The sequence below is a fragment of the Panthera onca genome, chromosome D3, assembly GCF_046562875.1.
Source record: "Panthera onca isolate mPanOnc1 chromosome D3, mPanOnc1 haplotype 2, whole genome shotgun sequence".
Lineage (NCBI taxonomy): Eukaryota > Metazoa > Chordata > Mammalia > Carnivora > Felidae > Panthera > Panthera onca.
Window position 1 is genome coordinate 9,697,198 of NC_138350.1, and position 12,069 is coordinate 9,709,266.

The 12,069-nt window shown below is 62.6% G+C and overlaps 1 protein-coding gene across 1 annotated transcript; it reads right to left on the reverse strand.

The window, feature by feature from the left end:
• Positions 1 to 3,199: 3,199 nt before the first annotated feature.
• On the reverse strand, positions 3,200 to 11,533 carry LHX5 (LIM homeobox 5). The gene is made up of 5 exons (XM_060611897.3): positions 11,361 to 11,533; positions 9,109 to 9,332; positions 8,113 to 8,390; positions 7,257 to 7,422; positions 3,200 to 3,567 (listed from the first exon to the last, which is right to left on the reverse strand). Exons 1-5 carry the CDS (start codon positions 11,531 to 11,533, stop codon positions 3,200 to 3,202), a joined length of 1,209 nt encoding a protein of 402 aa, XP_060467880.3.
• Between the last annotated feature and the right edge of the window lie 536 nt (positions 11,534 to 12,069).

The window sequence follows — 12,069 nt, forward strand, 5'->3', positions numbered from 1 at the left end:
AATTCTCACCCTGTAGGTCCACTCTGCTGTCCCCAGGAAGGACCTGATACCTCTGCTCAGTCTTTCCACCTGTCGGCAGCTGGAGGGGGGGTGGGGTGAGGTTGGGGGGGCGGGGCTGAGCGGCAGGTCACGTGACCTGGCACAGCTGGGGTGGGGGGAGTCCTCCTCTCTCTTGTAAATCCCTTCCCCTCCTCCTCCCCTGCCTCCGTGACCCTGTCACAGGCCTGTCTGCAGGGGAGTGACGGTGAGTCTGTGCCTCTGAACTTCACTTGCCCAGGTTTCTCTCTGGTGAAAAGTTCTGAGCGAGCCTAAGCTTGCAAAATTCACATGTGCCCAGAAAACACTTGGGGGCCTGACAGAGATGGGACCCAGAATCTTGCAAATTGTCTCTGGGGCTCGGAGACCCATTACAATCAGGGCACCCTTGTGGCGTAGAAACACAACCTGATACATACATGGGCCTGAATCCCTACTCTGCCACTCCCCAGCCGTGTGACCTTCCGCAAGTCCCTTGACCTCTCCGAGCATCCTAAGGGGGCAAATAACACCTCCCCTGATACCAGTTGAAAGATTTAGCGACGAGGATGTCTATTGCAGCCTGGTTTACAGCGGCAAAAAGTTGGAAACAGACCCAAATGTCCAACAACAGAATAGGTTAAAGAGAAAACAAAACCCAGGGCACCTGGGTGGCTCAGCTGGTTGAGCATCACATCTGGGCTCAGGTCACGATCTCGAGGTTCACGAGTTCAAGCCCCACATCGGGCTTACTGCTGTCAGCGATGAGCCCGCTTCAGATCCTCTGTCCTCATCGCCCCCCCGCACCGCCTCTCTCTGCCCCTCCCCCACTTTCACTCTCTCAAAAATAAATAAAACACTTAAAACCGTAAAAGGGTGGTTCGCCCATCGCCAGGAAGTTTTCGCCAGTCACTCCAGAGGATGACATCGCTCTGTGATCAGTTTATTAACCTGGGGATCTTGCTGAGTGAAACAGAGCAGGTAACCATATAGTGTGGGGAGAATGATCTCTAGTTTCAAAATGAAGACAAAAACGAAAGTCTGGAAGGAAATGCGCCAGATACATCACCAAGGCGCTTGAGATTCTGGGTGATTCCGTTCTCCTCCCTTTGTTTAGCTGAAGTTTCTAAATTTTCCTCAACGAGCGCGGAGCATTGGTCTGATAAAGACAAACGCATGTCAGGGGAAGGAAAGAAAAAGCCAAGCCACCTTGAGTTGCTGCGCCACAGTCCACATAAAAGGGCTCTTAGTGTGTGCCCGTTCCTTGGTCTCCCTCGTCCCCTCCTGGCCCCTCTGCCCCTGAAGTGGGCAACCCCCTCCCCCCAGGCTTAGGTGAAAAGGGACCCCGTGCAGAACACTCTTCCATTTACTGGTATCTCCCCCATCTGCTTCTCTAACCCTACAGTGTCTGAGCCGGAAGGGAAGGTAGCAAGCCCTCCCTCCAATCCCCGCTTTTGGAAGTCAGGAAACTGAGGCAACGGGAAGGAGGGACTTGTCTTCAGGTAGTGGCCTCAGGCCTCCCGAATCTCTAGCACTTTCTATCATGCTGCTGCGGATTTACCTGGGGGCACGCCTCGCATCAGAAAGGCAGAGGACCTCAGCCTCAGCTGCTCACTCTCCCTGGGGCACTTCTGTCCTAACAGGGCCTCGGAAGATAACTAGCTTACCAGCCCGCCCATTGTTCTTGCCCGAGGGGGCCTCGTTAGGAGCCAGGCTGGAATTCTTCTGACCCACACTGAGGACGAACAAATGACACAGTCATGCATTCGTCAACGGCTTTGAAGGCCTACTGTGCGCCCGATGTGAGAGGCGGGATATTAAGTATAGCAGCAGAGTATTAAAGCATCTGGGCTATACTGTGCCCGGCACATAGTAGCTGTGGGGGGGGGGGGGAGGGAAGATGGCAGCCATTGTCATTACCTCCTGGTTCTTAAAAGCACCCCCCCCCAGATGCAGAGAGGGCTGTGCACCCATCGAGTCCGTGTTATGTGGGACACGTGGACCAGAGAAAAGAATGGCTCCCTTCACTCTGAGCGGCTGAAGGCAGGCACACACACAAAAGAAAACCACACACACAGCAGTGAGGGAAAAAAAAGCATTTTTTTTTTATTAATCTTTCTTTTTAAAAAAAGTTGATTTTTTGTGTTTTTGTGGTTTTTTGTTTTTTTTTTTTTAGGTAAACCTCTTTCTGCCTCCCCTCCCTCACTCTGCCCCACCCTCCTCTTAAAAATATAAAAATGTCCAACCCCGGATAACTAGAGTACAATAAATAAACAGTAAACACAAAAACATACTTTATTTGTTTCTTCTTTATACAAAATAAGGAAACTAGAAGCGTTCGACTTCCAAAAAAGTATAATACTGTACATCCTGACGACCCAGCCTCCAGGCCCCGGGCAGGGAGGGTGGTCTGTGGGCCGGAGCCCGGAGATCTTGGCGCCTTGCCCTTGCCAGGGCGGGGAGAGCAGGGTGGGCGAATGTTCCAGTCTGGCCTGGACCCCCGGGCTCACAATAAATGTCCAAGGAAGGAAGAGTGGAGAGACGGTGGGGGGTGGAGCGGGCGGGGGGGGGGGTGGATGGGGGGGGTGTGCCCGGCCCGGGGCCGCGAGGTCCGGACCGCCCCCTTCCTAGAAAGCTGACCTTGATCCTCCAGTTTGGCCACCAGGGGGCACCCACGCGCAGGCGGATCCTTCGTCCTCCCGGCGACACCCCCCCACCCCTCGAGCGCGCTCCTCTCTCGCGCTCTCTCTCCATCTTCTCTTCCTCATTTTGCTCCCTTCCCTCGCCCTCCCTTCCATCTCTCTCTTTTTCTGATCCTCTTGTTTTAAAGACGGGGGGAAGCAGAGTGAGAAATAAGGTTACCAAATGCCACTCGGATGGCGGAGAGGGGGGAACGTCAGCCTCGCCGCTGGGCCTCAACCCTCTCTCGGTCCGAAGAGGCGGTGGTGGCGGGGGTCGGGGGAAGTCTAGGGCGTTGCTCGAAATCTCTCGACCCTCCGCAGGATTGACTTTGGTCCCGAGCACCGCTCGCGCCGCCGGGACGGCCCCGCGGGGTGGACACCGGGGCGCCCCCGCGCGCCCCGCCGAGGAGCAGCTGCCGCTGCGCGCGGACGCGAGAGGGAACCCCTGAGGGCGGCGTGGCGGTTCGGGCGGCTGCGTCCGGGGGCGGCCGGGCCCCGCGGCCTTACCACACGGCGGCCTCGTTGAGCTCGGGGTTGGGATGCGACAGGGGTCCGCTGTAGCCGCTGGCGCCGCTCATGGGGAAGGGCGGGCTGGGCCCGCCGCTGAACACCTCGCCGGGCAGGGGGTGCAGCGCGCCGGGCAGGCCCGGCTCGGGGCTCGGCGTGTCCGGGTGCGAGATCATGTCGGTGAACCTGGGGTTGTCGGCGGCGTGCGGGCCGGCGAGCGGCGGCTCCAGCGCGCCCAGCGGCGTCGAGCCGGGCGCCGACGCCGCCAGGAAGCTCGAGTCGGCCGGGGACTGCGCCTGCGACGGCGGGCCGTGCGCGAAGAAGTCGTAGTTGCCTCCGGGCGCGTAGTAGTCGCCTTGGTAGTCTGCGGGAGGGGGCGGGGAGGAGACAGGGACAGGTCAGAGGCGGCCGGGCCGGGAGGAACGCGGACGGACGGACGGACGCGGGGGGAGGGGGGGGCGCACACCGACTCAGGTTGGCGAGCCCCGCGGGGAGGCCTGAGGAGACCAAGGGAGAGGGCGGCTGGCAGACGAGGACACAGACACCTCCCCCCGCCCCCCCCACACCCGGGACAAGCGTCCCCGAGAGATACCATGAGAGCTGCCTGAAGGCCCAGGGACCCAGGCTGAGAGACACAAGGACCAGAGCCAGAAGCACAGACAGAAAAATATCGTGACTTCAAAGTCAGAGGTTCCCCGACAGAGACAGAGAACAGTGGACACAGAGTCAGTGAACCATCCGAGACGGTGCCTTTGAAGTGGGGAGATCCACCAAGAGCCGGAGACACGGAAATAGCCAGAGACAGGGTCACTGGGAGATGGGCAGTGAACAGTGTGGCAGGGGGGCGAAGAGGGGACCCAGGAGGGAGTCCCCAGACTCAGGTCGGAAAAGAGACCCAGAGGCACCAAGCCCAAGGCAGAGACAGAGACCAGGGCGATCGCCTAGGATAAGCACAGAGAAAGGGATGAGATGGACCGTTGGTTAGAGATACACCGTGAAAAACCCATCGAGAGCCGGGGAGGGGGGGAGGCCAGGAGAGACAGAGGCGCCCACAGACCCGGCAGATGAGTCAGAGAGACCGGAGAAGAGCTGGGTGGGGGATGCTGGGGTGGCCAGAGACCAGAGCACCAAATGGTTGAGAGGGGACGGCGACCTGGGGAGGGGGGGGGGGGGAAGAAGCCGGACCTGGTCCCCTGCCCCCTGCCTGAGCAGCAGAGCAGGGCTGAGGAGTTGGCCTGGGGACCTGGCAACCAGAACTCTGACAGCCCCCGGAACCCCACGGCCCTGGCCGGTCCTTCGCCCCCTCAAACACAGCCCTTGGACCTTCCGGGTGAATGTGGGGGTCCCACCATTTGTGCCGGCCTCACTAGAAGCCGGAACTTGAAGGAGGGAGGGTATTCGCCTGGTCACGTCCAACGCTTCGTGGGTACTTCAGCGGGAAGGCTGGGGCCTTCAGTCTCACCCGGGGGGGGGGGCGGTTTGCCAGGACACCCAGCTTCGGAAACATTTGGGGACACTGAGTGCTTCTGAGAATCTGGTGATAGCTATGGGCTTTCTCCAGAAAAATGCACACATCGCATTTCCCCCCCAAAACCAGGGGGCGCAGGGGCTCCCGGTGACAAGCCCCCCTGGTTCTCAAGAAAATTGTTTCCGCATCACCTCTCTCACCTCCTTCCAGAACCCCTTCGCTTGGGTCTTTCCAGGCAGCCTCCTCCCCTCCTCCGCCCGTGAAGGTTTGAGGTGTGGGACCCCACGGAAGGAGCACCTTGTAGCGGCCACCGGTGACAATAACCCGCTTTGTGCGGCGGGAAAACCAGCGCGCCCCCAAGCCGGGGTTTCCTCTGCACGCCCCCCCACCCTCGCACTCCGTCTTGGGGGGTCTCCGTCGCCGGGGCGAATTCGGGACGTCCCCTGCCGCCGGCTCCCTTCCCTCTCCAAACCCCGAAATCAGTCCAAATGGGGGTGCCCGGAGGCGCGCGGCTTGTCGACGGTTTCGGCAACAGCTAAAGCGTTGGCCAATTAACTTTTTTAAAACCACTCGTCCCCGAAAGCGAAGAGAAAGGTTGGAAGCGGCGAACTTGGGGCCCCTGAGGGACGGGGATGGGGGCCGGCCGCGGCTCGGGGCGAGCCGGCAAGCCAGCCAGGGCCGCGGCCCCGGCGCGCAGCGCGCCGCCTCCGCCCATATGGCGGCCGGGCCGGAGGTAATTGGAACAAACGCCGTCTGAAAAGGGCACAAAAGCCGCAGCTGGGGCTTTGTCCGCGCTCCCACGGGGAGCCGCCGGCCCCGCCGCCCAGCCCCTTTCTCGCCCGCTGCCGGCCGCCGCCGCCGCCGGGATCTCCCAGCGCGGATTAGGCGGGGCTGCCTCCCTGGGGCTGGGGGGGCGGGGGTCCTGCCCCCCATTCCTGGAGAAAGAGGGGCCCGCGTGTCCAGGCCCCCGCCCCATCCAGCAGACGCGCGGGGAGAGGAGGCAGCGGGACCGGTGGGGGCACACGAGTCCTCGGGGAGACCTCGCTTAATTACCCAGGCGGGGAGAAATTCCGGACGGCGCCGCCCCACCATCTCCCCGCGCCGGGCGGAGATCGTGAGCCGAAGGACGCAAAGATAGGTAGAGAGAGTTGGTGACTGAAGACCCCGGGACACGTCCACCATCCGAGCCGTCCTGGGCGTCTGCAGCCTCCCAGTCAGGGCCCTGCCACCGCAGAGTCTCTCCCCAGAACACAGCGGCCCCATATGCCCACAATTTCTGGCGGCCCTGGCCGGAGGTGAGATCTAACCTCCTAGACGCACAATGTGCGGAAGCCTTCCTTCCTGGGTCGGCCCGCGTGCCAGGCGCCCACCCGCGGGCCTCGGCATTGCCTCCGAACCCACGTTTCTAAGAAAAGTCACCTCTCCCCAATCCGGGACACCAGCCCCCCACAGGCCTGTGGCACTGAGCAACTCAGCAGAGATGTGTCTGAGGCATAGGCACTCCTGGGGGCTCTCCAAATTCAAAGGCTCAGAAACAAACAGAAGCGGGAGGTGTTTTCCTTGAGCCCAAAGGTTGGGGAAGCGCAGGACCTGGTGAGGGAGTTGGGAGGGCAGTGGGGGGTTGGAATGGGTCGCCAGGCAAATGCCAAGGAAATGGAAGGGGGGGTGGTGGTGAGGACACTAGGGAGGAAGGAGAAGAGGAGGGAAGGAAGAAAAGGGGTGACCAGGAGGAGAGTTCACCCAGGCCTTGAACCCGGTAACAGCAACAGCAGAATTCTGTCTGCAGAGTCCAGCTCCTGGCCCCCTGCAGCTCCAAAGACCCGGAGTGGGGAACCGGGTTCGTCCAATTCTATCTAGTCACTCCAACCCTAATGACCACTGGCGTGCCTGGAGCTGGAGAGCGCGCGGGAGTCCTTCCCAGAGCGCCCGGCCGGCATCCTGGCGGACAGTTCCAGACGCCCAGGGGGCACAGCACAGCCATGGATGGATCCCGACCCCTCCATCCCTACCGCCCGCGCTGCCCTCCAGTGCCTGTGTTCCCGCTGGGGCCAGGGACACCAGGCCACGGGGCAAGGGCAGCACGAAGGCTGTGTGTCCGGCTGGCGCAGGGGGCAGGTGGATTTGCCAGCGCTCGCCTTGGCATGACGCTTGGGAGTGTGTGAGCCTGTGCGTTTCTTTGGGTATATTTGTCATTGAATGTAACTGGGGAGTGGCACCCACCTGTGTGTTGTTGTGTGGGATCATGTGTCTAGATTTGTGTCCACGAGGTCTCTGAACTCCAGTGTGTGTGCAAGGGAGTGTGTACGCATGAGTCCTGCGTGGGTGCGTGGGTGTTCATCTGTGTGTGTCGCTGTATGGGTGTCTGATTTGGGGTCCAGGAGTAGGAGAGTGCACACGCCTACGTTGCTGTGCGTCTGTTAAGGTGTGTTCGTGATTGTGTATGTACGTCCCGCGTGAGTAGAAGGGAGGGAGGGCGTCCCTGGCGGCCAACGGCGCCCGGGATCCGGACCTGCGTCCTCAACCCCCAGAACGGCACGGGCCTGGGTGTAGGGCAGCGCGCTCCGAGGTAGGGGGGGGGCCCTTACCTCCGTAGTAGGTGTACGGAGTGGACCCCAACATCTCAGACTCGTCCAAGCGGCCGCCCAGCGGACGCATGCGCCGCGGACTCCGGAAGAAGGCGTGTCTCCGGGCGCCCAGCGCGCTCAGTTGTTTCATCCTGCGTTCTTTGGACCGTCGGTTCTGGAACCACACCTGGGACAGAGCAGGGACTGTGAGCTCCGATCCGGGGTGCCCTCTCCTTCCTGCCCAGGCCGCTCCTTCTGGGTTCTATAGCCTCCTCACCAAGACTGCCCAGGGGCGGGGGCGGGCGGATTAGGCCAGGAGAGGTGGAGAGGGGCTTCGGGGAACCAGCCAAGGGTGAAGGATTTCGCGGACCCGTGGGGCGACTCATAAAGACCTGGGCTTCCTGGTCCTCGGCCCGCCCTCGGCCTGACGGCTTTATAAAGGCCTCCCGCCCTGCACGGCCCTGGTCCCGGCCCCTCGGCTCCCCAGCCGGGCTCGGGCCGTTTGTCCGTCCGCCCGCGCACCGGCGCAGGGAGAGGGCACGTGGAGAACCTTGCCTTCTTCTCCGCTCCGAAATAGGAGAGGAAGGGAGGGGGTACCCCAGCGAGGCTTAAAACTCCTTGAACGGGGAGGGGGCGGGATTCCGAGGGGTGAAGTGACCCGCCCAAGATCGCGCCGTCAGGAGGTCAGCGGGGCTTTGCAGAATCTTTCGGTTAGGAGTTTGACCAGCCGGCCCTGACCTCGGGCACAGAGTCTGCCCTTCGGCAGACCCCAGCTCGGCGCACTCTTGGCCAAGGAGGCTGGGTGGGAGGCTCCCGTGGGCCTCCTGGCTCCGGGGCTCCTCTGGGCTGGGAAAGGGCGACCCGGGCCCAGCCGCACCTGGATGACGCGCATGTTGAGGCCGGTCTCCTGCGCCAACTGTTCGCGGATGTGGCGCGTGGGCTTGGGCGTGGCGGCAAAGGCAGCCTTGAGCGTCTCCAGCTGCTTGGCTTTGATGGTGGTGCGCGGGCCGCGCCGCTTCGTGCCCGAGTTCTGCTCCTCGTTCTCGTTGTTGGCCGTCTCCTTGTCCGACGACGTCGAGTTGTCCGTCTCCTTGGGGTCGTCCTGGAGAGGGTCCTGGAGGTCCGGGGACAAACTGCGGTCCGTACAGGATGACACTGCGGGGCGCACAGAGCGGGAAGAGGACCCCGGCGTCAGCGGCGGCCCAAGGTCTCTGCAACCGGGTAGCGGGTTCCCGCCGACCCCGGCGCGCCGCTACCCGCGCCGGGTTCCTCCCCAAGCCTTGCGACAGCCCCTCCCCCAGGGGCCCGGCGCCCGCCCACTCCCTCCAGGCGGGGCCCGGCCTTCGGAGAGACCCTTCTCCAGCCCTCTCCAGCGCTTTTCGGCTATGGCCTGGGTGAGGGGCAGGCACGCCCTCTGGGGGAGCCTGGCCTTCGCGGAGAGGGGACCGGGAGGAGGCCACAGACGCCTTCTCCCCTCTCTCCTTCCTCCAGACCCCACTGACCGTCCTCCCAGAGCGGCCTGAAGTTACCAGGAGCTGAAAAGATTCGGAAAGTGGGGGGAGTCGTGTGGTTCCAAACTGGGGGAGGAGGGCAGCTCGGAAAAGGTCCCTCCAGGGAAGGAGAGCGGGAAAGAGCCAGGAGTCCGTATCCGGGGGGGACAGACTCCAGATGCTGTCCCCCTTCACCGCCCCTTCCATTTGCCCCAGAAATGCCTGGTGGGAGCGGAGAGCGCCGAGCCTGGCACAGAACGCACACGGGGGTGGGGGTGGGGGTGGGGGGGTGGCGGGGGGTGGGGTGCAAAGTAGAGAGGGCCGGGCTGGCTGCGCTGCAGGGTCTCAGGGCCCCCGGCTGGGCAGGGGAGGAGGGCTCCTACCTGAGTTGAGGCTGCCCTCCTTGAGGCTGGAGGAGCTCAGGTAGTCATCCTTGCACACGAACTTGTTCTCGTCAATGACGTAGAGCTCCTCGCCCGTGGACAGCTGCTTGTTGCACACCATGCAGGTGAAGCAGTTGAGATGGAACACTTTGCCGCGGGCCTTGCGCACCAGGTCGCTGGGCGAGATGCCTTGCGCACAGCCTGCACACTTAGTGCCAAAGCGCCTGCGGAACGCAACGTGGCCTGTCACCTCGGAGCAGCCCGGCGTCCCATTCCCTCGAGCCCCTGACCTCTTCCCACGCGCCCTAGCTTCTCAGAAGCCCCCCCGCCCCATCCACATCTGTCAAACGAGACCCCAATCCTATGCTGTCCGACTAGCGCAAGAGAGATGAGACAAATGTCCCGGGCTGTGCTTGGGGCTGCGACTGTCGCGTGCCTTGTTCAGGTTTGTCCACACACAGCTTGGAGCCTTGAGCCAAACACAGGCCAGAGCACCCCAAGATGCCAGCCGCGTCCCTGCCAGATCCGCCCCGGCTGCTCTCCTGAGGCAAACTTGGATCTCCAAGTTAGGAGGCGTTTTAAGCCCGGCAAGCCAGGTTTGGACCACCCCTTCCTTTGCCTCCTGGATGCTTTTCCAGCCTGCTGGGGCCCGGGTAAGGCCAGACGGGCCCGGATGGCAGGTCCTATCAACGGGGTGGGGAGCTCTTCGGAGCTGGACCCGAGCAAGGAGGAAGGGACCTTTAGCTGACTCCCAGTGCCACGGGCGCTGGAGGCCTTCCAGTCCGGGACCACTCTGGGACCCGCTGGAGCTAGTTGGGAGCCTGTGGACAGCAGGGCCTCAGAGCGATGGTCTCCGGAAAGCAGGGATCGGGTCTCCCCCGCCCCTCCCTGTCCCCAATCTCTGGCCCTGGCAGGAACTGGGAGAATGTAACCAGAAGGCAATCCTCAACCTGCACGGCCAGTACACAGGATCTCTCAAATCCCCCTTTCCCGCGTTCCTGATCTAAATCCTTTTCTTTCTTCCTTGAGCGCTTGGAGAAGGCCAGCCTCCCCCCGAAATGGGTGGTGCAGGCCAGCACTGGGAGGGGGGAGGTGTGGGTCGAGGGGGAGAGTGAGGACCCAGGACTTTGGGGCCCCCCATCGACTCATACCCATGTCTCTAAACAGGGCGAATTTGGGTGACGTTGATGTAGTGAGGGCATTAGAAGCCATACGTCACTTTTGGCCTTATCCGGCAGCGTAATTGGCCATATGCACCTTATCAAAAATCATTAGGCACTTTGCAAAGCAGCACCACATTAGGGGCCTCAGGCCTCCGGAGCCAGGGAGTTTACACGTGTAAAGCCGAGGCTGACATTTTCTCCCGTTCAAATTCCCTGGTGCCTGGCTGCTGGGGCCGGAGAACAGCCTTTCTCCGCGGCGTTAATCACGCCCCCCTTCCCTTGGTGCCCGGGAATTCGCACGCACAAAGCCGGCTCTGGGCGCCTGGCGGAAGCAGGCAGGGCTGAGCTGCCGAAAACCCCACAGCCTTTCAGGTCATCCCCTGGCATTTCCCAGCTGGGGAAACTGAGGCCCAGAAAAGTGATCCGTGGGTGGCAAAGGGAGGTGACACATCGCAGACTGGACCCTGGAGGTCCTGATTCTCAGCTTCGATTTCGTTTGGACATTTCAACGCGGGAGAAAATGTTTAAGGAGTTGGGGGTGGGGTGGGGGCAAGGAGGAGAAGGTTCCCTCCCTCCGTCATCAGAGGAGATCTTCCTGACCGAGTCCCCTCGGAGTTGGGAAGTTTCGGCTTGTCCAGGAGGGCTCTGGGGCCCTGGCCTGCGGGAGGTCAGCCCCTGGGCTCCCGCACTCTGCCGGCCGGGAGAAGCCTCCAGCAGTCCCTAACTTAGGCAAAAATTCTTCCTCTCTCAGAACCGGGCCTGAACTTCCACCATGGGGTCGCAGCTGCGGGGAAGGGGCAGAGATGGGTGGCGAGCAAGTTTCTCAGGGCTTCTCCGCCCCTGCCCCACCGCGGCTCCAGGCCGGGCTGGAGGAGCGAACTAGAGACAGCGAAGCAGCGTTCTTCTGACTCCGCCCGGGCTCGGGCGCCTTCCCGGACCAAGGGCAGGAGGAGAGCAGTGGGCTGCCCCGCTTCCCGTTTAAGGTTGGGAGCCCAAGGAGGCTGCTTTGGCGGTGTCCCCCTGCCCGGGCGCCCCAGAGGAGCGCGCGCAGGGCGGGCGCGCAGGCAGCAGGGCGGCGCGGCCTCTTACCTGAAGAAGTCATTTTTGCAGTAGAGCTTGCCCTCGCGCGAGAAGCACTTCTCCGAGAGGTTGGTCTTGCACTCGCAGCACTGAACGCATTTGATGTGCCACGCGCGGTCCAGCACGTTCAGCAGAAAGCGGTCGAGGATGGGCCGTTCGCAACCGGCACAGTGCACCATCATAGCGCCCCGGCGGCTCGGGCCGCCCTGCCCTCCCTTTGGGCCCCCGGCCCTCGGGCCCCCGGGCCCCGCTGCTGCGCTCCGCCTCTTATCTCGGCCGCCGCCGGGCGAGTCCGGTCAGGACCAAGACTCAGCCGGTCAAGTCCTTGGACGATCGCTGGCCTGGCGCTGGGCTGCCGGGGGTGGGGTGGGGAGGGGTGGCCTTCACAGCCTCATGCCCCGGGCCGCGCGCCCCAGCGCTGGCTCCCGGCTCCCCCAGCTGTCTTGGGTGGCGAATGGCCTCGGCGCTGCGGAGCGGCTTTCCCCGGTGGCGGAGGCGCCGGCACTTTCCCCCACTTTCAAGCGGTCCCGATCCTCATCTTTGTCTGGCCGCCGCCTAATTCGCGCATCCTTATTCAGATTTGGTGACGTGGCGCGGCACGTAGGGGGCCCGGCGGCCAATGGGCGCGCGGTGGCCATGGCAACCTCTTAAATTTATAGCATATCTAAATTGGCTACAGCGTTGCGGTCCGGACAGAGCAAAAAAAACAAGGCATCAG